This window comes from Oreochromis aureus, linkage group 10 (genome assembly GCF_013358895.1).
Source record: "Oreochromis aureus strain Israel breed Guangdong linkage group 10, ZZ_aureus, whole genome shotgun sequence".
NCBI lineage: Eukaryota > Metazoa > Chordata > Actinopteri > Cichliformes > Cichlidae > Oreochromis > Oreochromis aureus.
Genome location: NC_052951.1, coordinates 16,412,446 through 16,439,957, shown reverse-complemented (window position 1 = coordinate 16,439,957; position 27,512 = coordinate 16,412,446). Strand labels below are relative to the sequence as shown.

The following is a 27,512-nucleotide window of genomic DNA, read 5'->3' as shown; positions in this document are numbered from 1 at the left end:
TTATGGTTGTGAGTATGATTTCATGTATTTACTCTGGTGATCTGGGCTGAGCTACGCTGAGTGACAAGTGATTATTTCTTTTCTTTTGATCCCTCAGAAAAACTGCACATAGATACCCACAACTTAATTCTGTATCTGGCTTAGTCATTTTGGAGTATTAAGAAGAGTTTATCCTGACTAAACATTGTTAATGATGCACTGTCTCTTCAGGTGCCCTGTGTATATTTTAATGGATTACTATGTGGATACAACTGGCATCTCTGCTGTATTTAAGCATCCCTGTTTCGTGTAGATCTCTGTATAAAGATCTACATCTCTGTTGACTCTTCCAACACACATTACATATTTCTTTCCTTTTGCTCTCTTATTGACTATTTTAGTCTCATCTCAACCCACATTCATGCTCCTACCATTGTGTCTTAAACCCACCTGATTCCAAAATAAATTCATGTTGACTGTAGTGCCCATCTTGTTTAATTTATCATGCTGTTTATCTCAGTATAAGCTACAAAAAGACATATGGTAAATTAGTTTAGTGTAGTAATGATTTTGTAGTGTCTCCAGGGAAAGGATTTGTAGTTGTTCTGCTGTGAGGGTCTAACTGCAACTTCAGCGTGTTATCTGATTAAGGGCTAAACATTGCTGCCAGTGTATTTCAGTGAGTGTTTATTAGTATGGACTGAGCTAGCTGTGTGAGCTAACTGTAATACAGCCCATAAATTTACAAAGGGAATCAGGGATTTGCTGATTTACTCCAAGGCAGGCCATTGACGCCTCTGTGTTTATGTTTGTCTTGTACTGATATTGAAACTGTTTAAAAATATACAGTACTGTGGAAAAGTCTTGAGCTACCCGTTATTTCTTTATATATATATTTATATTTCAGGAAAATGGATGTAGTGATTACTGGGACATGTGCAAACACACATAGAGATACATCATATAGGGCAAAAAACAGAGTGTACAGTTCTTGATATGCCAATCTTCTTCAACATAGTCTGAACTCTCCAGACCAACAAAGTAACAAAGTGCGTAAAGATGTAGCTTTCGTTCATGCCTTTAGTTAGGTAGATACTGAAATACTGGGTCTTTATTCTTAACATGACTATGTTGCAAGCTTCCACCTCACTTACAAAGAATTATCATGAACACCCTACTTTTTTGGGCAATCCAAAGTTGCTTAACTGAACTTCATGGAGTCTCCGGCAGATTTAACTGCACTGTGGCAATAGCACACTTCTGCATCTGACACAACAATGATGTAAATGACTAACTCCATTCTTTTAGACAGCAGGCAATGGGCTTACGGTCATGTTTGTCTTTACTGTAAAAGCCTATTAACAAACCACATAAGTGCAGCAGTGGTTTAGGAGCAGTAACATGAGAGTGACCAGAATAAAAAGAACAATATATAATGTTCCTGTTCGATAACCACACCGCAGGTAATGAACTAACCTCTCCCACATGAATATTCATTATAGACTCAAAGCTTTAGGCTAATGTGGTTCTGTGTGACCTTGCAGTCTAAGGGAAATAACCAGCTAGCCCATTAGTAACTGTTAACATCAACTCAGCAGTATTTTTGCTCTTTTTGTCCATCTGCTCCTAGGGGCTATCAGCTCCTAGGCTGATAACAGTGAACTTGAATTCATTCACTTGCAGCATCTAAAATAGAATTGGAAACATATGTGCATCGCATCCAGTAATGTCACTCTTTATAGTGTTTCTTTTGTTGTTGTTGAAATGATTACATGCATAAACATTTATTTTATAGGTTGAGATGAAGATATTTGTCAAATCCAATAAACAAGTGAAGGTACAGTATGTGTGCCACATCCTCTATGTACATACATGGTTGTATGTTGGGGTGTGTATAACCGGGTATACTTGACAAATGGAACAACTAATATAACATTTTTTTTGCCAAACCCACAATATCCAGCGTACGCGATATGAACAGTAATCTTTGAATTCAGCTGTTTTCAGTCTCATTGCCAAATGTTTATAAAATCAAGCACCTAGCCATGCAGTCTGCCTTTACAAACATTTGCGAAAAAATGGGTTTTTCTAAAATGCTTACTGAGACAGTTTGTTAAAGTTCTTCCCAGTAGATAATTCACATTCACACATGGTACTGTTGCAAAGTGAAAGCATTTAGGAACCACAGCAACTCAGCCATGAAGTTACACACCAGGTAAAGTTAGTGGGCTGTGATAGGAGCTTCATGGCACGGGCTTCTGTGGATGAGCAGCTTCTGTGTACGTGTCATAATGTTAATCACTAGACAAACATGCAGTCTAACTACTGATGCTCGCCTTATTTTAAAAGTCTGTCAGTCAAATCTGTTGTCACTATTCATGAGTGAAGTTGTGTCTTCCTCTGTAGGCATTTTTGTCCGTGTGTCTCTCTATTCACCGCATGCTTTGTCCACATACGGCTCAACATGTGTCTTTATAGTGATGTCCCCTGGTAATGGAAAATGTAATAGAGACTAGCTATTATGACCCTAAGCAGTGGAAAGAGCAACCAGTAGCTAATATGACTCCTGGAGAAAGGTAGAAGGCCAGGAGCAATGTGCTATTGTGGACCAGCAATGCATTATTCAACAGTTCTACTCGCATGGCTGATGATAATGATTTTATCAAATCTGGCACAGTGGATGTTGGCGGGGTGGGGGTGGGGATGTGCAATACAGTATGTTCATGAATTTCAATATGATATGTATGGCAACAGAGATGGCAGGAACCATGAAATGGGAAACCGATCTCATCCCGTCAGCTCTTAACTGATATTGCCACCCACACATACACACTGTGATGACATCTGATAAGGATCAAAAGGTGGAGTCTATTGTGCTGAAAGGCCAGCTCAGGTGGGCTGGAAGAGAGGGGAAAAACAGATACACTTGTGTAGTGGTGCTCCTACCAGTGTTTATTCAATAGAAAACTCAACTGGTCAATGGGCTTTGATATTCATTTACCCTGCCCTATCCTAAGCTCTGACACACAGCTGACAGAAGACTGTGTGTGCGTTCTTATTACACAAGCATCCCACCAGATGAGTGCAGACAGAGCAAAACAACAAAAAAACACACCCCAACATCCTGATGTTTTTGCAGCCCCCCTACGTCTCTACTTGCATAACATTCTCCACCTGCAGTTGTTGTTTTTACCAACGCTGTTTTCTACTTTTTCAAGCATGCCATCACATACAGTACATAACTTGGAGTTATCATTAAACTACTGACTAATTTCTTCCCACTCCTTGGATAATTGCATTACAGTCCAATAAAGGAATGTTTGGGTAGGAGTGTGGGAACAGGTTTCTTTTCATCCTCCAGGACCGGCTACTTCCTGTCTCAGCCAGTTCACAGCACGACACTACCTTCCCCAGTCATGCTGTTAGATAACACGGAAGACTGGGAAGATAATCGGGTCTGATGTGTAGACAGGGAAACTAGGAGACAGATACATAAGTGGACGTACATGCATACAATCCTACGCAAAGGAATTATGTCATGCAAGAGGCACAGCGGTGGGATAGTCTCAGTAAGGTGCTGAAATGTCACCATGTGCCTGGGGGGGAAGTGCTGTGAATGCATGTGTGTGTGTTGTCTGTGCATTATCATGTAGTGACTTTGTGCTTGTGACTGTCTCCCCTGTTTCCCCTGTGGAGACTGTATGAGGTCCTTTTGTTGGGTAGATCTGTTACCTCTCCTGGCCTTTGTCCGGACATGTTTGCCTGCATAAATGCTAGACACCTAAACACCAGCTATTTCAGTAACTTCACAGTGCAGAAAAAAAAGACAACAGGGATCATTGGTCTATTATATAAATGCAGTTGTTTTCCCCATAAATGTTCTGTTTGGGTGATTGAGTTTGGTAATATTAAGAGATCCAAAAGCTCTTTTGTCAGACAGTAAAGAGCAAATTATCTACAGACAGAGAGAAAGTTACTGACTGTTGTAGTGTGATTTACGCATTTATCTTTTTGGGATTTGCAGAAACTCTGAGCATATTTTGAGATGGAAAACTTTCACTAGTTCTGGACGAAACTCTCCACTGAATTTACTGTACAACCGACGTATCAAAAATGTTCCTTTTGAAACAAATGCCTGAAGGATATTACTTTCTTTCTTGATTGTTACAGATCTCTAGTGTGCTAAACCTGGTTTTAGCTCCATAAAAGCCCAAATGATCATTTCTTTGCATTTCCTGCCCTTTGATCTTGGCATTCCTCTTTGAATCTTAAATGAATTAGGTTAAAAAGCAAAAAACTATTAGTTACTAAAAAACAAATGAGGAACCAATTGGGAAATACCTCATTATTGATACTGTTCATTATCATTTCTCAAATCCAGATCCAGGATATATTTAAAGATAATTATTGTTTGCCAAAGAACTGCCTAGAAGATGCTAATACTGAACCATTAGGGAATAATTGGTTTAAAATATCTCTAATCAATCTAATTCCCCATTTTCTAAATGAATCATACCTGAATAACTCAGCAATAAAAATTAAGTGGTACAAAACAATACTCAAGATTACTCCAAAGTCAGTTGTTCTTTTTTTAAATGCTCAAGTACTGAGAAACTACTGAGTATGATTAATGTTTCATGACTTAAAGTGATGCAAAATGAACTTTTGCTGTTTACTGCCACTTAGTTTTTGAGGCAGAGGTAATCAGTATTAAAACTCAAATAAAGTGGGCAGTTAGATCTAAGTCTCACCTAATGTTTCTCTTATTTAGTGTCTTACATAGTTTATCCCCAGTTAATAATCCGCATCTCTTATTAAGTTGTACTTAATGACTTATTAGGAACGCATTGATGAATAATTCTTTCACAGTTTTTTTTCTTGTATTTACTATAAGGTGTGTGTGTGTGTTTGCTTGTGTTGACCACAAGGCAAATAGCTATCCCATCTATGATGTAGTCCTGCAACAGTGATTTGGACTTTGAGGGTCCACCGTAGATGATGTTAATCCAAGCTGACAACCCATTTCAGAAGGCTGCAAAGGTTCAGCATCATGTTTCCTGATATTCAAAATAGTCAAAGAGAAATTGAGAAAATAGTCAAAAACATCAAAAGAGACTTAATCCTTTTTTATTTGATACTTCAAATAAGAATGCTGGCTGGCTTATAAAATAGTAAATACAGAAATGATGGAAGAAAAGACAAGATTGCAGCAGAAGCATAACATGAGCAACATCAGCTTGTGTGAAAGGCTTCAGAGAGGGAGAGAGAGAGAGAGAGAGAGAGAGACAGGTTTTTCATGTACTCCATCACGCAATATCTTCACCTTTCTATTCAAAACCACGTGTGCCTTGCAGGGTATTTTACTTTTTTAAAGTTAGCTAGCTGATAAGTATTTCCTGCTAGCTTACCATCAGTAGAGCGTTGGTTTGGGCTATCTATTATCTTTCCCCAGAATTACTTACTGTATCAGCCTATCTTTCCTTGCAGGCAAATATCGTTTTCTTGTGTGTTTGTGCAGGCCCATGCTTGTCCACTCCACTCCACTGTGCCTTTGTTTGTGTGTAGAACGAGGCCAGAGAGCCAGCAATTAAAAAGAGGACTGGGACATTTAGGCTTAGAGGCGCAGACCCAGCACACACGCTGGCAGTCAATTGGCGAGGCAGAGGAGGCGAAATTGGAGCGAGAGAAAGAGGGAGTGAGCTGGAGATGAGAGAGGGGAGAACGAGGGCTGGGTTGGAGCGCATGTGGGAGAGAGAAAAGGGGAAACCAGAAAAAAAAAAAGGGGCGGGCTCACACTCAGTACACACACACCCTTCGCTAAGCCTTCAGTCTGGTGTAGGCACGCAAAAAGACAGCAAGTATGCGAGTATGCGCTCTAATGTGTCTGTGTGTGCGTAAAAGCTGCGCTGGAGTCCGGGAGACGTTTCGACGTTTGCAAGGATTTCCCTCTTTTTAATTCTTGAAGAGGACGCACACAGGCTGTGTTTTTACCAGTTCAGGGGATTAACTGTAACACGCACTGGGACATATTAAGTAAAGGTAAAGAGACCGGTTTCTTGTTTTGAGGACGTTTGGTGAGCTTTGTGAGAGGTATAAAGAGAAACTGTTGCCTATGGTGACTGGCTTTGTGTTATGTGTGATTAGATAAGTTACTAACTCTGTGTAGCACGTGTCCATCTTCATAGAGTATAAGATTTTTTGTCATACCTGTGTGTATGTGTATATATGTGCTACACCAACATGTGTGTTAAGATATGCTGCGCAGTCCCACACATGGTGTGACTACTCTTCTCTGCTAGTACAGTATAGGCTCTGTTACTGTTTGAGGGATGGCTTTTTTTCTTTCGCTCTTTAGGGTCTCTTGCACTTCTTGTCACACACAAATTGATATAAATACACGAGAATTGCACAGAAAGCCCATTTTGGTTAAATGCTAATCCTGCATGGCCACTTTATGTGTGACGATGAAAGGAGTTTATCAATCATTAATTCTCTGTGTTGGGACTTTGCCTAGTTTCCCAGTGGTGCTAATTTAATGATGATAAAATACCTTAACAGCCCTCTGAACCCACAGCACCTGGCAGTGCCCTTTGAGCTGTGCAGTTTGCTCTCTAAGAGTAGGGGAAACACAGTGAGGCTGTTATATTCAGTGCATGTGTTTGGTTGTGTGCTTTCACGTACTGTAACAGATCTGATATGCAGAGTTATGAAATTACTTGAGATAAAAGTGTGATTACTCTCATTTCAAGATCAAAAGATCAAGTGCTGCTTACAGTAATTATGGTCTGTCAGAAGCTTGTTAGCCTCTGCTCTGTGAAGAAGCATAAAAAGCACTCAGTCCTCGACATTTCTGGTTATACCATCAAAGGTTCACAATGGAAGATGAAAAAAGACAGATTCACTGAGAAATTTGGATCTGATAAAGACATCAGCCTGCTCTGTGCATGTGCATATGTGTGGGAATATTAAGAGAGGAGAAAAGAAAAAGCAAAAGAGTGAAGCGGAGGATGAGACTGACAAAGAGGGAGACTTTAGAGCTACTGAAAGTCTTGAGGGAACAGCAGTTAAAGGCAGATTGGTACAGACGACTTAGCAGAGTTGCAGTAGGCAGCAATACATAATAAAAAAGTAGGGACACATTGTAAAGTAAGGGAAATACAGAAACAGTGGTGGGGATTCTGCAAATATCCACTGTCATTTCCTACTCAACACTGCAGACATATTTAGCATCTGTCACTCAAACGTGTGTATTCGAGGAGGTGTGAGGTCTCAGCTGTGCCAGGATCCAGACAGCAAAAGAATTATGGCGGATCAAAGGGCAAGTAGTCTCTGCTGTCCTTTCCTCCACCCTTACAATCCCTCTTCTTTGCTGGGAAGGAAAAAAAAAACTTTGGTGGTTGGCTTGAGATTTTTCTCAACACCAATTATCTGTCAGCATAGACCATGTGAGGATTCCTTTCATTTTGCTGTCATTTTGTTGTTTTGGGACCTAATAGGGAAAGCTAATGCCTCACTGCCTATCAGCAGTATTTACAGTAGATGGTTTGATATTGGTGTGGTCAACCTAATTGTTTGATAAGCCAAGCAAAGGACTTACCCCAAAAGATATCCCTGTTATATAAAGTCAAATCATAACAGCTCAGTAGCCAAACTTTTAAAGCGACTGTTACACGCCTCTCTTCCACAGAATCCCGATAAGAGCTGTCACAGCACATTTTTGAGTCAAACTGTAAAACAAAGAGCTCTACAGCAAATCAATTTGCCCGCTCTGCCTTGTAACTTGGTGAAAAACTGTGCTCGTTCTGTTAATATTTGCTTTTCTTTCTTTCTTCTGATGACTGTTAAACCAGATCTCTTTATCTGTGTCACTTTCTTGTGTTTTCTTCACCTTATCTGTCTTGCCTTCTTGCCACAATTCAATGCCTCAGTTGCCATGAGGAAGTTGAATATTGGCAGGGTGTTTTGAGGAAGCGATCCGTGAAAGGATTTACAGTGACAGATAAAAACTGGTGTGTGTGTGTGTGTGCGCGCGTAAGTGTGAGCGCGTCTGCATGCGCACACTTTTGTTTATATATTTATATATTTACAAAAATGACAAAGACTTTGCAAAAGCTGGGGGCAACGAAAAGAGGGGGGAGGGAGCCATTATCCCATTCAGTTTTTTTTTTGTGTGTGTCCATTTACTGTGTACGCAAGCGTGTGCTGGGGACAAATATGTGCACATCCACACAACCACACGGTGCTGTGTATACTGTAGGCTAATAATGTGTGTGAGCATGAAGGGGGGATGGGACTTTGTTAAGTGAACCCTCTGGGTTGGTGAGTGTGTGTCTGTTTGTTAAGGTGTACATACTGACCCAGATTGATACACTTGCTCTCATGCTCTATCAGCTCACTTTTAAGGCCTGTATATGCTCAGTTCAGAGAGATCATTGAATTTACCGACAGCTTGGATAGGTCTTAATCACAAAACAAGTCAACTTAACAATGAAGAGTTTCCTTTGGGGGAAGAGAATTTTGTTTTCAGATGTAGTCCATCTCACGACATTAATACATATTCTTTATAAATGCACTGATACGTAGATATAATTTGTGTATTAAATAAGAGTCACCAAATCAACTATATACTCTGATTTCTTCATGTAAAGTTCAGTTTCCTGCATACATTAAATAACAAATATAGTATTTTTCTTCATCATCGACAAGAGAAACGACAAGGGTTTGTGCAGATATTCTCACATTGTCGTCTACTGCAGTGAATAAATCTAATAATGAAAGATATAATACACACGATGCAGGAACGGTCCTTATATGTGTCTTATTTTCTAAATTTACCTTTTATCCCTCTTCCTCTCTGGTCCACTCATTTCTGCTGTTAAACAAATGTGGGGCTTATGCTCTTCCCCACCGACCCCCCCACCAACCCCACCACCATCCCCACATGCAATCAAGCTGTTTAAATGTTTGTGTTTCAGTGTGCGCCTCTGGGTTCTCTGTGTGTGTCTGTGTGTGTGCGTTCATGTTTCTCACTGTCTGTTGCCGTCATTTGGAGCCCAGTAAGAAGAGAAATATCGCTGAAGTCTGTTTTGGGAAAAGCAAGAGAAAACTGACAGCTGAGGGTGGGGGGAAGTTCAAATGTTTTTTTTCTCTCTCTCTTCTCTGGTTTCACTGAGTTTCTCTAATTACGCTGCTGGTTCAGTTCTGGCTACACGCAAAAGGAGAGGGAATCCCTTTGCAATGCAGATTGTAACAGAAAAGGCCGTAGCTCTGAAACTGAGCGGGTCAAGATCAAGTGGATGAGATGAATCTGTGGGTTAGTAAGATGAGTTACAGAACAGGGGAAAATATGTTTATGCTGCAAAAAAAACAAAAGAAAAGATACATTTTTCAGATATTCCCCCAGCTCTTCTTTCTGGATAATTTAACTTCCTCAGTTGTATTTAATAAAAATGATTCTAATAAAATCTCGTAATGTCATAAACCGTGCAGTGGGGGTTGATGGGTCACACATGTCTCCCTATTAAAGTTGAATAGGTTGGAAATCATTTGGATATCACATATACTGCGTACACATCTGGATGTTTCTGGGCACTTGTGAAATATTTGGAAATTATGAAAAGCATATGTGACTATGCGTGATTATGTCATACTAACGTCTTTGCTTTTCCATTATGAAATGTCACTCGTCTGGTTGAGCAGGACTACTTTGTTGTCACCTAAAGACTGCAGATCAGGTGGAGAACATTGTCCCAGACTCCTTAACATTAACCCCCTGATGAGAAGTAAAAAAAGCAGAAGGGATGGCTCTAATTTGCAAAGGGGGCTAAGCAGGGGAGGGGTGTCTCACAGTTGACATGAGCTGGCATGTGCCCTCATCATTTCCTCCCTTTTGTCTGTTCTGTCTGCTGATGAATTGGGAGTTTCCTCCTTCCTTCCTTCCTTTACTCCCTCCCTCATTCTCCCATGCTTTATTTTCTCTTTGTCTCCCTCTTTCCGTCTCTTGCTCCATCATGAAATATTTCAATCCTTACTCTCTGTGTGACAGCATTACCACCCTTGTCATGTCTGCCCATTATCTCTGATCAGTGTGGTGTTCCAGCCCACACATCAGCTCTGGATACCAGCTGATGAGGTTGAAACCCATTTGCGTGTGTGTGAATGCATTTTAGCTGTTAGATTTTATTTTCTAGGGCACCCTCAATTCATAATATGTATAATTTGGTATACTTTGCGATCAGTCTCCACAGGATGTGTGCAGTGTGAGATTATACCTGTCCTTCTAAAGAATATAGTTTCAAAGTGTGTGGTTTCATGGAAAAAGGAAGCTTTGCTTTGAGATAACCTGAACAGGAAAATGCTTTAACAGACTTCAGAGTGCGAGAGAGGAAATGCACGTGTGTGTGAAGTGCTGAGTAGGGATTTAGAGCTAGTATTACTAAAGTGCAGAGAACTTTTTCAATGACTGTGTTTATGCTTTGTTTGCACTGGGAGATTTGGCCTTCCTGGGATCTTTTTTTTTTTTTTTTTTTATCTCTGATTGGAAATCTTTACTCTCCTGTTTGGAATCTGTTTCTCTGTCTAACTTCACACTCACTGGCTGTATAATTAAAGCACAGGAAACAGGCCACTTAGCCATTGTCTCTTCTCTTTATTCCTTCTTCGGCCCCATCGTTCTCCTCAACCCCCTCATAAGAGCTGGCAGGCGACTCAGTTCTCATCACACAGTCGCACTTTACGTCCCTGCCTGTTGACCTGGAAGTGATGCAGTGGGATATTGCAAGGCGGTCTGAAAAGCCTGTGTGTGCATTTGTAAGTGTGTGCAAATATGTACGTGAATGTACAGTATGATGTGTGTGTGCGAGAATGACAAAAGCAAGGGCTTACAGGCAAAGCTGCATGACTTTTCTTTGTTCTATGGAGTGAGTTTCTTTGGGGTAAAAAAAGAAAAAGCTGTGGTGAGTCCTTTATGAGGTCTCTTTCATATTGAGTGATTTTGTTATTGTCCTGTGGTGTGTTAGCTTTTAGGGACGTGAACGTGTGTGCATATGTGCCTGCGTGATGTCAGGTTGTCTTTTGTTGTTCTCCCCTCAGGCTGGCACTCAGATGTCGGTCGTGTGGAGCTTTTACAGGTCACTAATGCACTGACAGAGGAGGATCTATTCACTGTAGCCACTCAAAGTCCAAACAATAACCCCCTAGCTTTAGCCTGCACAAGAGATCAACTCCAAGGAAATGGACCCATTGACCTAGATCCAACCCCATCCTCCGAAGAGATGCCCCGTAACTGACATGCCGTTGATATCCTCGTCTCAACAACAGTGTTGTGTTTGCCACAAGATATCTCACCCCCATTGGCTCGAATCGGGGTATAGTAATGTGAGGATCCGTGTTCTAACAAGCCCACTGTGGTTTACTAGTCTTTATGATGTTTATGATAATCAGAAAAAAGAAAGATGACTCAGTCGTGCATATAACCATTAGTTTCAGCCCTAGACTTATTTTAGTCTTCCTGTGTGTGAGAAACTGACCTATTGTCTACTAGAATTACTGGTGTGTGTGGTTTTCAGCTGCTGAAGTTTGCAGAACTGGGCGTTGGTCCCCTGTGTCATTCTCTGAATTCTTCACACCTTACTGCCACGCCAGTTATTTTTCTGTTTCTGCATGAGATGAACAAATGGAGAAAGAGACCACAGTTTGTGATGTGGTAACTGAGATAAACAAATGAGATCATATTGAAAATTATAGTATGTGTGTTGCAAACCTAGCCTTGAAATTCCAGCTTATATTTTCAGCAACTGCCATAGTTTTGTGTTCTTATTTTCATGTTATTTTGAATGATCTCGTCTTCTAATTCCTTTGAACAGTGTATAGGTTTAAGTTTCCCAGAACTATACTGTATTGTTTTTGGTGGTTTGTGACCTGTGCTGACCCGAGAGTCGGCACAGTGAGCCCGGTGTTTGCCTGTCACATTCTTCCTGAGCATTTCTTACCCCCGTCCCTCGCTGAAACACATTGTCTCCTGTGTCTCCTTCAAGCTAAACTTTGTTTGCTATCCTTGTTATTGACTCAGGTGCACGGATGCACTAAGATAACTTCCCCTTCTAAATCCTGCTGTTCCCCTCCCCCAACTCCCTCAGGCCTCACTCTGTGCTGCCCATTCCTCTGCTGCTAACATCTTTCATTACATTACCTCTGACAGGTTTATACTTTGATGTTTTTCCCTGCCTTTGTCTCAATACCATCTCTTCCCTTAATTTTTAATTTTTGCTTTCTCGTGCTCCCACGGTACCCACTAATCTACGCCTTACCTAGTTTGTTGTTGTGCCAAAGCCTCGCTCTTGCTTTCTGGTAATGATTAGGGTAGTACTATAGCTTTAGCAGTAATCTTAATTAAGTGATAACAGTGTTGCTTTGCGTATTATTAACTCTCTTGGCATTACTCTGAAATGTTGAATCATTTTCAATAATATGAGTGAACTTGTACTGGTATAGTTGTAACAATTAAAGATTAATCCTGCTGTTTTTGTTTCACTGAGCTCAGGCATGGAATGAGCACAGAAGTCCATTTACATATCTGGGTTAATAGCCATTTTCAAGCAGATTTGTAAACTCGTATTTGTTAGAAAGACTGGATCCTATAAGTCCTGTGTAAACAACTGTGTGCAAATATTAGTTTTGTTTTGTTTTTTTTACAATATTTAGCGCCTAAATCACAGTTGTTTGGATAATGTGCATAACTCCATTTTCTGCAAGCAAATTTTATTTTGAAGACTAATTAAAGAGTGCAAACATATTTGAGCTTTTTCATCAAAACAGTAGCAGACTACCAGTTTTCCTGGAAAAATTGCTCCCATCATTTTTAGAGACAGTGGTTTGGTCACCTCCTAACTCACTGTAACACACACAATGGCCTCTTCAATGGCTCTCTTTTCAGATAGTCTTGCAGTCATGTCATTACTGACAACAAATCGGGTCTGTTCACATCTGGCCTACTTTGAACTGACACAACATCCATCTCTATCAGCCCCTCAAGACCTATCAACACCACTACACCTCTTTACCTCTCGTGTCTCCTTCCGCCTCGGCACGCATCATTCATCTGTCTACCTGTGGCCCAACACTCGATTCCACCAGCTCCCCGCCGCATTAACAGCCTCTCATCCCCCTTTCACCACCATCATCATCTTTTTTTTCAGACTCTCTTTCCTCTCTCGTCTCATCCCCCTGTCTCAACCTCCCACCTCAATCAGTCTACCTTTGCCTAAAACCCTCTTATCCCTCTCTCACACCCACTCAGTCGCTCTGTTTTTTCACCGTCCCTTCAGCCAGCACAGAGCACAACAGAAGTATTACCCGCCAATTTGGCTCCATTGAAAGCACTTTGTGGTTGTCTTTGACTGTTGATATGTGTCAGTGTGTGACTTCGTGGCAGTGCCGGGGTTTGACTTACATTTCTGAAGATAATATGTGATGCTAATATAAAGATTGTTTGGATTTGGCCATGATTTTTTTTAACCTTGGTGATCAGTTCAGACTTTATTCTTCAACACAGTTTGAACCCTTTTAGGCAAGCTTTCTTGTAATTTCAGGAATAGTTTTCCAGGCTTTGCTTTCTTTTGTTCTCTGTCAAGATGAAAATTTCCCACACTGTTTGATTAATGGTAAGGTCCGAGCTCTTGGGAGGCCATGACTGATATTTGTGCTTTTACTGTATTGGCAGTGTGTTTGGGATCATTAACATACTGAAAAGTAAAAGTGCTGCCAATCAGATGCTTTGCAGATGGTATTGCATGTGTTAGTAATTTCAGTTCAAGTCAGTTTTGACAACACCACTCACTAAAATGCAGCCTCAAACCATGACAGAGCATCCATGTTGCAGATAGCTGTAGATACTCACTGTTGTACCTCTCTCCTGACCTTTCCTGTTCATATCGCTGATGATTTGAACCCAGACATTTGAATTTATCACTCTGTAATTCCTGTTGTTTTCAGCCAAGTTCTGGTGTCTTTAAAAATGTATTCTTGACAGCTATCCTTGCACTGAGACTATTTCTGATGAGGCTTTGGCAAACTGTAGATGAATCGGCTGAAAAAAAACCTTACTTTTTCAGGTTTTTTGTATAATTATGTGTGTGCAATTTCTTTAGCGTTGCATCTCTCAGGTCCTGAGTCAGGTGTTTAGTGGATTTTTTCCCCAGTTTCTGAAGGTCTTGACTTTTTATCTGGTGGAGATAATACTTTAGGCCTGCCATGTCTTCTTCTCTCTTCTTTCTAACAGCTCTTTGGGATTCACCTTGATACAAAAATACTATTTTATTCCTGTCAACCTGTGTTATCGTTGCTATTTTTTGGAGATTCAACAAAAGAAATGGGAATAAATTGCATGTTTCTGCAACAGGCTGCTAGTAACAAATCGCCTAGAGGGTCAATTTCAAAAAGGTTCTTTGCTGTTGTCTGTTATATCTGGTGATCCCTTGAGTTAGGTTCCATTTTTGATTCATACATCAATTTTAAATGGCTTAACAAACAAACAATAGTACTGTACTTGATTAAAAATAGTAACAGATTAGTTGTAGTTATAGCCCCGTCTTGACTCCAATTTTTAGTTTAATGCTTCATTCTTTTTCCATATTTTTCTCCTTCTTTTGACACTCCTCCTCCTCCAACATGTCTTCACGCCCATTTCTTTTACTCCTTCTCACATATTTGAAACAGAAAATCACCACATGAATATTCAGTTGATTGGTTTTGATGACTGCGAGCCGATTGTCTGCGCAATCACCATCTCATCAGGAAGGACGAGTGAGCGTTGATTGAGGAATGGCAAAAAAGGGGATGATTTATTAATATTTAACAAACCGCACACGGTAGTTTTTCACGTGCCAGTCAGTCCGCTACAAAACGTGGTTTTGACCTTATCATGTCACATATTAACCTACAACAAGAGTCCGAGTTGGATGTAATACAGAGATATCTTGATCTTCTAGTGTAAAAGCCTTGCATTGTAATGGAGGTTAAATTGTGGGGTTTCCTGGCTTTGAATTCATGCAGCGACTTCTGATAGTTGAGGTTGTAGCAGTAGCTACTGAGCAGAGCATCAAAATCTACACACTTTCATTGACTCTCCCGGGCTCCTTGCTCAATGGAGAGCGGGAGGTAGAAGAAAATCTTCTTTAAAATATGGTAATCCCTGACTGCGCCCTGCTGCAGAGACAGTCAGCTGAAATCTGAGTTAAGGAGCATATAGCGTAAGCTCTTAGAAAGCCAGAGGAGCGTATTTAATGAGGTTAGTGACACTTGAGGAGCCAAGCAGAGTGAATTGGCTGACAGTGAATTCCACTGGCCTTTATCTTTCTTTTTAAACATGATCCTCGGTTGCCACACTGACCCCAAATCTCAAGTCTTTTACGTCATATTGCCATTCTTTGCTACATTTTTTTCTAGCTTTCCAAAAACATTTTTTAAGGAATTGTTTTGTTACTACTAAAATAAAACCCAGTCTAATTTTCTCCGCTTCTGTGTTAGAGGATGACAAGCAGTGGGGACCATAGTGAATGAATAACAATCAGCTCATATCCTTCCACTCCACTTTGTTCTGTCATCTCTGTGTTTTGCTTCTGTGGCCTCAAAATGAAAGCCCTCTTCAGGAAGGAATTATCATTTGTCCCTCGCCAGTTAAAAGAAATTAATGTTTGATTTAAGGAGTCGAGACTCGTGCTTGCAGCCACACACTGTTTGTGTATCTGCATGTGTGTTTAAGCTTAGAATTGGGGCGCGTGCCTTGTCAGATCCCGGAAGGATGAATAGAAGCTAATCTCCCTCTTCCAGGGAATTCTGCTGGTGATGTCTCAGGCAGTCCTGTCTCAAAAGAACTGTGGGAGTGCGGCGGAGCGTGCACTACCGTCTCAACAATGGTATATTTTCAAAAGCATATCTGACTCTTGTCTTGGCATTAGATAGACGTGGTTCCTCCTCAAATGTGAACAATGTGCCCACCTATGTTTGCAAACAGATGCATACTTGTGAATAACCGCAGTGATTCTTATTCATTTGGACCAAGAGGCTTCCTGCACCCATGCTCATATTTTGGCAGACTTGCTAACATGTGGTGTGTGCAGGTGTGCATGGAAAAAAAGAGGAGCATAGAGATACTCTGATAAGGTCTTGTTGTCACATTCCCATGGCAGTCTGTCTGGACTTGTTTTTGGATTGAATTCTCCTCCAATAGTAATTCCTTTTTTTTTAAACTCCCCAGAGTAAGCATAAAACCTCACTCCGCCAAGTGGGAGGAGAAATGGTAACAATTCAAAGAATGTGAGAGGTGCAGGAGAAAGGCCTCAGGGAAGGGTGATTCCAATAATTACGTCATGTGTTTTAGAGCTTCGTGGGGGGTGTTGTAGTTTGAAGATGTGAAGAAAGGTCAGTCAGGCTGGGAGCTTTTCTGGCTTCAACAATGTTTAGAGTAGTCACTGTTGCAGTCTTTAGCAGAGATTGGATTTATTTCTCTTGATCTTCTTTTTTAAGCATCATTTTTTTAGGTTTTTGGATGAAGCACATCTAAAGAGTGTTGTTGTGAGTGGTGACAGAGACTGTTTGGTCTTTTAGACTTAATAACTTTGGATTATGATGTTATTTTAAAATCAAAAAATATATATTTGCTCACTTTAAAGTAGTGTGGAACTCTCAGGAGTATTTTTTTTTCATCACTGTGTGCTCTTGATGTGTGATACAATGTGAATAATCAGTAATAGTTGACTAAAAGATAGATCTGCACAAATGAATGAACACGGGTAGTTTCATCTCCGCCATAGAAGTAAATTTGTAAAATACTATGATGTTGTGATGAGTTGTTGTCTTTAACAGTAAGTGCTCAGTGATTCACTTATGAAAAATCAGTGTCTGGTTGCAACATCCTTTTCCAGAATACAGTCAACACAGTGACGAGATGAAAGACAACAAGTGACATGTGTTGTTTGGCTTCAGTTGCAGTACAGTGTAGAGCTACATCAGCATCACGTACAGTTTGCGTCTGCTGAGCTGAGCTGTGTGTCACGTAGGGCGGTGCTGTGAGACAGGTGCAGAGATGAAAAGATTGGCAGGGGAGAGTAGGGTGTGTCTCCTTTGAGTGTGTTCTGACAGGCCTTTGGTATTTTTCCAAAAAGTGTGAGTGCATGCTGTGACTCGGAAAAACCAGCTCTCATTTCTCTTGGGATCCTGCAGGTGTGTCTGACTGAAAGTGTGCGCCTGCCTTTATTCCACAGTACTCCGCCGTGTGCCACAGCAAACTATGTTCATGCGTTAGGTGATAGACGTGCGGGCCTATAGGTGTTGAGCAACTGACTAATGCAACAGTCACAATGTGGCATAATGAATGTGACAGCTCCAGTAGAGAGCTGTTATCGGCAGCGCAGGTAAAAGGAGCCTCCAGTCCCAGTAATCCTCAGCCCTGTGTGGTTTGTAGTCAGACAGATGTGAGTGCTGCTGTTTGTGACATATTTAGACAATACTTACCTTTTTTATCTTCAGTTGTGGATATTAAATATGGAATTTTGTTGTCTTCAGTTTTCTTTCTTTGTCCCCTCTGTATGTGTGTGTGTGTGCATGTGTGTGCTTGATTGCGAGTGGGCATGTGTGCATGGTAATGATGCTTTGGCGGCTGTTGCACGGTGCGCCGTGGTAATACACTCTCCCGATGCGTTAATATACTGCGAGAATGAGAGGCTGAGAGAAAGAGAGCGAATAATTATGTTTCCCCTTTTGTCTCGGCTCCCTCAATTAAGCCTGAAGAGAGGCAGACTGAGCACATGTCTACTTATCCACTTAAAGCTCAGCAACAATAGGACCCCCCAATTTCTCTGTCTTTATCTCTCCCTCTCACGCCGTCTTTATTTCTTCCTCCTTCCCATTTTCTCACTTTTCCCTATCAAACTTCTTTTCATAGCGCAGCACCCCAGTATTTTGTTTCCCTCCCTCTCTGTCTGTACCAGACTCGACCCCCCCCATTCTTCATGTGTTTCGCCTCCAGCCTCGCCTCACCTCTCAGCTCCACAGGGGTTTAACAGAGAGGTCTCCCTCCTCTCCTTTTTACCCTTCTCCCTCTGCCTCTGCGGTGCCTTGCTGGGGGGCACCGGGAAGAGGAAAAATGAAGAGACTAAACATTTTAGACTGTACACTGCCAGAGGAAAGGCAGTGGTTTGATTTCCCCCGTGTTTTGTCACTCAGGATTGTGTTGTTTGTTTGACCCCTGTGCGTTTGTGTGTGTGTTTTGCACCTTCCCGACTTAGACTGTATGCTATAGAATATATGGGTTTGCAAAAATGATGTAAATTCAATGAAAGGGTCATCAGTGTTTTTGTGTGTTAGTGATTTGCATTTACTCCACATGTTTATCTATCTTTAAATCACTCCAGCTGAGACAATGAAGTCCTGTTTTTGCAGTAATTGTTAAAAATGAAGCAGCGGAGGAGCCATAAGCCCAAAATGAATATTCAGCCTATTTTTTTTAAGGTGGGTGGGGGGCAGCATGTGGGTTGGCCTCAGTGGGACAGAGGGTGTAGGAGAGATGAGATATAAAGGACTGCATGAGAGGCAGGAGAACTGTATCAGGGTCAAGTTCAGCTTATGTAACTGCTTCCCACAGCTGGGGTTGGGATGCGCTGCACTAGCCTCGGATGCGTTTGCACACATGGTGTTGTGGTGCAAAGTCAGAGTTGAAAATCCTCTTTGTAGTTTCCATCAGGTTTCTGATCAGATGCCTTCACTTCTCTTATTGTCCTGTTTACTTCTTGTTATTTAAAGTCTCATTTCTGTGTCATTTCCCAGAACTGTAACACGGTTGACTTATTGTTTTTGTGCCCCAGAGAATAAAAAAAAAAAAGATTACTGAATATAGAACAATAACACTAACAGAAAAAAATAGCAGCTGCAGTCAAAGTTTAGTAAAATTAAGATTTTACTTAAATCTGCAGCATAGACCTCGGGGGAAAAATTGATGCTTTTGCATTCAAAAAACAGGTGACTCACCAGATGTGGTATCTCCAAACAGATGCTCCAAACAGTGCGCTAGTGGCCATATGCTTTGAAAGTATATTGTTGTACATGGCAACACGAGGGCTTTCTTCCATCATTTTCCTGCTTATTGGCTTATCCGGCTGCAGTCAAATGCATTTGCAGCAGACTAACTACTGGGCAAATGTTCACAACAGCAAGCATGCTTGCTCTTGCATTCCTTCACACTATACATAGCACATTATGGAAATCTCGGTCTACTCTAAGCAGCTCAGGGCTGGTATTAGAGAAAATTAGGTCGTGTTGGCATGGATCATTTAATTGAGTCTTAAGCACAAAATCGTTCCCATAGCTTCTTTCATCTTCTGTCATTTTGCTGATGGTGTGTATGTGTGTGCGCTTCTCTTTGTCTGCAGCGAAACAGGGGGTGTTTCCCAAAATGTTTTGTGCACACGCCTGTACACGTCTGCGTGAATTTGGTGGGCAGTGAGTTTCAGGGTAGAGTTAGAAGAAATTGTGGTTGTTTGTGAGTCCCCCCTTCCCTTCCCCCCCTAAAAAACCCCTTCAGGCTCAGACAATACGTCTTTTCTTTGTTTCTGATGAGCTGTTTATATGTGTGCATTTGATTATTTCTTGTTTCTCTGTCTTTTTTTTTTTTTAGTCAAACTGCATTATCTTAAAAACCACTGTGATTTATTCCCTTTCATCATCCACATTCATATTCTACAGACCGTCTTATATTGCACTCTTCACAGCTGCCTTTTCAGCTTTACTTGACCAGCGTTATGTGACATACTGGGCAGGTACTCCTTCCTTCTGCTTTTAGAAGTACCTTCCTCTTCTTGTCTTCTCACTTCTTCTCTGTGTGCATTTGACACATCAGGTCACTTTGAAGTTGTGAGAGCGCTGCTAAAGATCTCCCTCTCTCTTCTTGTTTCTCTCAGGGCAGACTGACACCACCGTATGAGGATGTGTGGAGGATTATGGAGCCGGTAAAGGATCGCAACGCTCTGATGCGGGGAAGCTGGTGATGTGGCTGCTTAATCATCGGTAACCACAGTTTTCACACTTTAGTGATGCACAAATCTCCAGAAATAATAGTTTTTTAAGGACTGATAGACTAAACACAAGCAAAAAAACAACTACTTTTTAAGGCAGATTTTTTCACCAGTGTCTTTGCAGTTCGAGCCCACACTGAGAACCTGATGGTGTGGGTTTGATGATGTGTGACTCTCTGAGGACAAACTGATCCGACAGCCTTTGACTCAGCACTTCCATGTGCTTGTATAACAGAGAGCTTGAGGTGAAGTGGGCTGCCGAGATAACTTCATGATGAAAATAACGCAGGTCTAAAGTGATTTCTTTGATTGTTTTGATTCTCTGTGTTGGGAATATAGCTAGTGCATAATTTGAACACTGCTCAGGGAGAAAAGGCGCTGCAGTGCATTTGTGTTGGAGTTCAAAAGTGCACTGGCAGAACACTTAAATTAGTCAGAGTTGAGAGATTTATAACTTACTTCAGCTATTTAATTTTTTTGAAGATTTTATAGGCACTTAGAAAAGCAAATAAGATTTTGATGCATTATGAACAGTAGGCTGGGATAAAATGGAAAAGCAGGAAACTTTTAACAAACCTTTTATATATAATGTGTGTACACATCCGAGCATGCTGTGCAAATCAAATTAGACCACTGATACTTTTGAGCCATAAGTTTTAATGTGCCATCAAATCTGTCATGCAGCACACTGATGGACCTCATTACCAGCAATTTAAATCTTGCAGAGGGCTGGTTCAAACCTTTTTACTTTTAGAAGTATGGGAGACAAGGAATATTTGTTTAAATGTTTTGACATTGCAATTAAAAGACAGATTTTTCAATTTAATATTGATTTAATATTGAAACAAGTTGTATATCTAAACCACTACTTTTGCCAGTTGTGGGTTTGGTTTTCTTCTTTTCTTTCATCAAAATTGACTGACCTTACATAGATAGATATTCTAGTACAGAATATCTGACCAAGGGTCTGGCACCTGCTTTGAGTATTTGACAGTTTTTGTAGTTGAAATGAACACATTTTAAGGCTACTACTATTTTAAGGCCAGACGCCTCCCTTAACAGAAAGGACAGATTAATTTTTTAAAATCTTTTTAAATTTTCTTATTTATTTCAAACTCTTTCTTCTTTCGTTGATCTCCACAAAGCAAGTCATCCATGTACAACAGATGGCAGATATGTGTGTTGTCTAAAATCTGTGCTGCTACTTGTGAATTTGACACTGTTCACTCACCATTAGATAGGACACCAGCTCCCATTTATGCAGTTTGTGTGTGTTAATGACTTTCTGTGCTTACAAGTAAAGACGCAGTTAATAAATATATTATCTTATACCGTATGATGTGGCAGACATTACGGAATAATTTTAAACTACTTTTGTATCTGGTTTCTGATTTTTTAAGAAGAAGTTGTCTAAATTACGTAATATGCAAACTTTATTACTTGATCCACAGTTGAATCATGGGAAACGTGGAGAGTCAAAATGGAGAGAGTAGTATCCATGGTGATGTGCCGGGACATCTCTCCCGTAAGCACATGACCCGCTCACTCCGTATCTCCAACAAGCAGCAAATCAACCGCCGTTCGAGGCACTCTTCCTCAGTGAAGCAGAATCACAGAAACTCTGAAGCCTCAACCCGTTCCTCCAGCACCCCGAGCATCCCTCAGTCCCTGGTAGAGAACGGACTAGAGCTTTTCAATGCAGCAGATGAGTTTGACAATTTCGGCATCAACCCTCACTGGACCCAGCGTGTCGCTATGACAATGAGGCCGGAGTCCTATCAGCACGATGATGACCCCTTGGCCACGCCGACTCCCGAAACCTCAGAGGCAGACACCATTGCCCAGGATGGAGGAGAGGACTCAACGGGGGAAGGGGACACTATTGGAGAGGAAAGGTTCCTGCAGCAAATGACTGAAGGGCCCCGAGAGGGAGCAAGTAATAAAAAGAAGCGATCAAAGTCAGCAGACATGTGGAGAGAAGACAGCTTGGAGTTCTCTATGTCTGACCTCAGCCAAGAGCATCTGACCAGCACAGAGGAGATGGTCGATGGAGGAGAAGAGGAGGAGGGGCAGTTTAGATGCCCTAGAGGCAGCAAAGGCAGCACAGGTGAGAATGTACACAGAAGCAAAAGCATCATATTTACCAGTAGATTGTATAAACCTGCAGAAAACATGTGTAGTTTGCACACATTCAGAAATGTAGCCATCATTAGTGGCAGGATCTGTGTGGCTTATGCTTTTATTTGATGACTTGAAGTCTTGACTGACAGATTTTCTGATACAATAGAATTAAAGGATATTTCGAGATTTCTATTTCTACTATTTAAAAAAACAACAAATAAAAGCAAAACGCAAGACAATGTAGCTTTCTAAAAATAATGACAGCTACAGTGGTGATGGCTAATAAGTGGGGGGGGGGAAAGTTCAGGGGAGCATGTTCGTAGCTGTTGATTTGATTCAGTGAACAGGTGATGAGGGGGAGGGAAGTGGGAAAAATTGCAGGCACTCACTGAGTAGGGAGAAAATGATCTGAGAAAATCTGCTGATTGAAGGTTAGCTGCCATCTATCAGTTGCAGCAGTTCAACTGATCACAGGGTTGTTAGCTTAACTGGTTTTGTGCAGGAGCTGCAGGGGTTCAGTGTGACAGCAGGCGGTACCTGGTAACTCACTGAAGGTCTAGGCACTGCCATAGGTGGTCGTCTCATTCAGAATAATGTATGGGTTTGCCTCACACACACACAGATTCATAATCACTCAAGAAAAATCATAGAGTTTCACTGAAGGACACAGGCACATATGGAGAAGGTCAAATGTTTCAGAGTTAACTGAAAGTACCTGACAGTAATCAGCACTCACCTTGCCCACAAATACACACTGTGCTCTGCAATAACCACCTGTGTGTGTGTTCCAGGCTCAACTGAGAGGGCATCGTCTCTGGACCATCTGTGCAGCCAGCAGAGTCCGGGCTTCAGGGGGCAAAGGAGCCGTTACATTAAAAACTGCAGAGAAGCCGAGTGCGACGGAGACGGGGAAGTGGAGGAGGGTTTGATGTCTCCAGCAGAGGATGATGGTGGGGGGTATGGAGCTTTCACGCTCCCCTGCCGACGCTCACACTGCCTTTCTGAAGGCTTGACTGGGCTCGGTATTCCGGCTACACCTTGCCCTACCTTCCAGGGACGACGCGCACAGACTACTCAGGTATTTCATGAATATACATATAGATAAGTATTAAAAGCAGATGGAACAGGACTCAGGGTAAAAGTCTTCTTGCTCTGTTTTTTTCCAGTATTGGAAAAAATACAGACTTCTAAACTTAGAATAATAGAGGACTTTGTTTACCAGTGCTGTCCAGGAAGTTCAGGGGCATCACAGACATGACACCAGTTCATCAAGTAATTAACATGTTGTTGACAACCAGCGGAATTTCCTGTGTGTGCTCTGGACTGGTGTATATGCATGTCATATCTTTGCAAATCCAAGCATCCAAGCATGTTTGTATATTTATGCAGTTGGGAAGAGGATTACACAGAAAGATAGTCAGATAGAAAGTTACCGTGGGACTTCATCCTCTGCTCACATACTGAGCTTTGAACGACAAAGACATTTTGAACTTTGAACTTTATCTAGAGGATTTTCTTTGTCATCTTACTAAAACAGATAAAATCAAAAAGTAAGAGGAGGAAAGTAAAGTTTATGTAACGTTCATGCAGGCAAACATAAAAGCTAAATTAGTTGAATAAATAATAATATCCATGCCTCCCCAGTTGCCATGCGTCACTGATAAAAACAAAGTTGCTAAACAAAAAGTACCAAAATACTGAACCAAGCTTTTCTTTCAATGCATTCCCGGAACCCCCAAGCACCCTTGGATAGCAGATCACCCTAAGTGCTTATTATAAATTCATCTAGTCAGGCTGAGGGGGTTGTTAGATATAAATAGACTGACAGCACAGCGAAACAAAAAGAAAGAACAGAGGGAGACTCAGTTTGGTGAAAGCGCAAAGAATTTCATGCTCAAAGTGGAAAGCCTTCTTTTTTTGATCAGAAATTCATACAAAAATGAGCACAAAAGGATATTAAAGTGCACTTATGCAACTGCCAACTCATGTATACAAACAAAAGTAAACCCAGAAACCGCTTGTGCAGCCTACGCTGTCAGGTCTGTGTGAAAGAATTAACTTCTTGTGTTATGTAGATTGAGGCTGTTACTTCTCTGTCTGTTTTTGTGCAAATAAACCAGTTTCCATCCATTAATAATGCCTAATCTGTTTCTACCCTGTTTTTCTGGATGACAGGACATCTCTGGTGTTTTAGGCGAGGGCAGCGAGTATGGCGACAGTGGGATTGATGGCGTTGCCCCTGAGATAGATGGAGAAGGAGAACTGCTCTCCCGGCGTTGTAAGGCCATGTCTGCCTCTTTCTCAGTGTACTCAGCTACAGAGAGCAGTTTTTTTAATGGCAGCGACAGTGGGAGCAGCAGCGCTGGAGGAGTTGACGGAAGAGGAGGCGAAGGAGGCAAAGGGGGAGTTTATGAAAATTTCCGGAAGGAGCTAGACAATCAAGCCTGGGTTAGTTACATTTTTCGTATATTATTAAAATATAGGTAAATTCCGTGTATTTCTAACTCCTTAATCTTTTCTCATCAGACAAATCGGGGCCGAGACTGCACAGAGGAGGCAGGCTCTGCTGTAAGTGATGAGCAGAGTAGCGGCACACTCAGTAGTGTGTATCCGCCTGACACTCTGATTAGCTGTGCACACGGCACAGTCAGGAAAGCAGGGACTCTGGCTGTGAAGAACTTCCTGGTTCATAAGAAAAACAAGAAGGTGGAACCTGCAGCGAGACGCAAGTGGAAACAATACTGGGTTTCTCTGAAAGGTGTTGCACAGATTTTCAGCACTATTATGTTTAATGTTTGTCTTGGATTTTACCTGCGTGTGACTGATAGTCCACAAAAAGAGAAAGGGAGAAACTGTAAGGCAGCAGGTTTCAGGTGTCCATCCAGCTTCAGTCTGAGTACTTTATGAATGCTTAACTAAGCAATATTGTTAGTACATAAAAATGCTTCTGCAACTTTATTCTTTTGGCTGCTGCCTTTAGGGGTCACCACACTGGATCATCTGCCTCCATCTTACTCTATTTCTAGCATCCTCCTCTGTCACGCCAACCAAGCATGTCCTTCTTCACTACATCCATGAACTTACTCTGTGGTCTTTCTCTTTCCTTCCTGCCTGGCAGCTCCTTATTCAACATCATTTTTCCAAAATATCCTCTGCACATGGCCAAATCATCTCAGCCTTGCCTCTGGAACTTTATGTCCAAATCTCAACATGAGCCGTCGCGCTGATCTACTGATTTCTAATCTTCTCTATTCTCTCTCCTTCCCGCAATAAAATCTTAGCATCTTCAGCTCTGTCGCCTGTGTTTGTGTCTGCTCCACCGTCTCCAAGCCATACATTATAGCAGGTCTCACTACTTTCCTTTAAACCTTCACTCTCACTCTTGCTGCTATCCTTATCTCACACATAACCCCTGACATTTGTCTCCACCCACTCCACCCTATGTGCATTCCTTTCTTTAACACCTCTCTTGTACCACATATTTGAGTTGGCACAGATTTTAAGTTGAATGAACTTGCTGGCGCAATCCGACCGACACTAGGAGTTTCCTGGCTTGTGGCCTCTGTGGCTGGGTTTCAAATGCTTCTGCAACTAAGAAAATAATCTTAATCTCATTCAGATAACCAACCCAAAGCTGTTTAATCTTCCATACACTCTCTCTGCTGTTAGACTACATTCACATCAGCTTTAACACATTCCCTGCCCTTGGTTTTCACCTCTGCTGTCCTCTCTCACGCTCTTCAATGCAGCCTTGCATTTTCTCCCCTCAGCTTCATCACAATTTAATTTTACGGCGAAATCCGTGCCTAATCCAATCCCGTCCTGTTGAAATGCATAAGATAGAGCATCTCTTCTATGAATCATGCTAAAAATAAATCAGTCTTATCTTTATAATGTAATGTTATAGGTTTAGTTGTACCGATAACAAAATAGGTTCATGAATTAAACTATTACATTTTATAATCGTTGTTTAAATAAAGTTCAGGGAAAGGAAGGATGTTTAAATTGATTTAAGGGTACTTATTTTAACATCTGTAAAAAAAAAACCCCAAAACATCTTTTTGTCTTTTTTTTTAAACTCCTTTCCATCTTTATTTTTGTGCGTTCTTCAAGGCTGCACCCTGTTCCTGTATGAATACGATGGCCGTTCAGGTATCGACCACAACAGCATTCACAAACACGCGCTGTGGGTGGAGAACAGCATTGTCCAGGCTGTACCTGAGCATCCCAAGAAAGACTTTGTCTTCTGTCTCAGCAACTCACTGGGAGATGCTTTCCTCTTCCAGGTGAGAGAGGCACTGGAATTTAAAACATCTGCGTTACACAACATATCTGTTACTCTTAAAACCGAGTTGGCATTACAATATTTTATGCAAGTTAAAGTTAAATCAGGTTGGCATTCATGCATACAGGTCCAGTGTTTTTATATCCTGTCTTTGTTATTTGGTGCTACTGTTCATACCAGCATCAAACATAAAGAGAAACAGGAAATTGGAAGCTATATTCCTCTAGGGGATTTGCGTGTGGCACACCAATACATGTTCATCATGTGCTGGAGATAGGCAGCCCTGTGTCCTTGTGTTTATGTTTGACATGTTTAAAGGCCACGCTGTCACACTGTGACAGTGATCCACCAGACTGACCATTGTGTAATATTAAAATCTGTCTATTTATATTCATGACAGCTCTCCTCACTGACATTTAATTCATGAATGGGAAGAAAGTAATAAAATGATGATGAGATTATAATGACCATTTTCTCCCAGAGGCCGATATTGGAAGTCATGCTTCAATTCTTTCAGCTGTCAGTTTCTTGATTTTATCTGCTCACTATTGTTACCCGCTTTGTCATGATCCCTTCCTTCTGTTCAGACATCAGGCCAAACAGAACTAGAAAACTGGATCACGGCGATCCACTCGGCGTGTGCTACTGCTCTTGCTCGACAGCACCACAGGGAGGACACCGTTCGATTGCTGCGAACTGAAATCCGCAAGCTGGAGCAGAAGATTGATATGGATGAGAAAATGAAGAAAATGGGAGACATGCAGTTGTCCACTGTCACTGATGGCAAGAAGAGAAAGACCATACTTGAGCAGGTATGGGGTCAATCGGGTGGTCGTTTGGGGCTAAAAGTGGAGCTAAGTGTCAAGGATTCTGACATACTGAAAGCAGTCAAACAGATTAAAGCTGTACATGAGGTGGTGGAGCATTACAGAAACAACACCTATGAGACAAATGCCCTTTAATTTTGTCATATTATTGCAAATTAATAACACTTTATGCCCATAAAATGCGACTGTAGGGAGGTTTGTTATCTCATGGCTAAAAACCGTCCTCACCTCTTT

General features: G+C 41.3%; 1 protein-coding gene across 3 annotated transcripts in view; it reads left to right on the top strand.

Moving 5' to 3' along the window:
- The first annotated feature begins 5,823 nt into the window (after positions 1-5,823).
- The window catches only part of LOC116331402 (T-lymphoma invasion and metastasis-inducing protein 1-like), a 51,572-nt gene continuing 29,883 nt past the window's right edge, over positions 5,824-27,512 (top strand). For 2 of the 3 annotated variants that reach the window (XM_039618598.1, XM_031754072.2), the window contains exons 1-8: positions 5,824-6,018; positions 19,932-20,037; positions 21,497-22,152; positions 22,958-23,244; positions 24,342-24,614; positions 24,693-24,924; positions 26,280-26,452; positions 27,039-27,263. In XM_039618598.1, the coding sequence (XP_039474532.1) occupies positions 21,504-22,152; positions 22,958-23,244; positions 24,342-24,614; positions 24,693-24,924; positions 26,280-26,452; positions 27,039-27,263 (1,839 nt within the window). In that variant the 5' untranslated portion in view covers positions 5,824-6,018; positions 19,932-20,037; positions 21,497-21,503. Of the gene's footprint in view, positions 6,019-19,771; positions 19,791-19,931; positions 20,038-21,496; positions 22,153-22,957; positions 23,245-24,341; positions 24,615-24,692; positions 24,925-26,279; positions 26,453-27,038; positions 27,264-27,512 lie in introns of those variants that run through there. The other variant, XM_039618596.1, reaches the window with a different exon arrangement.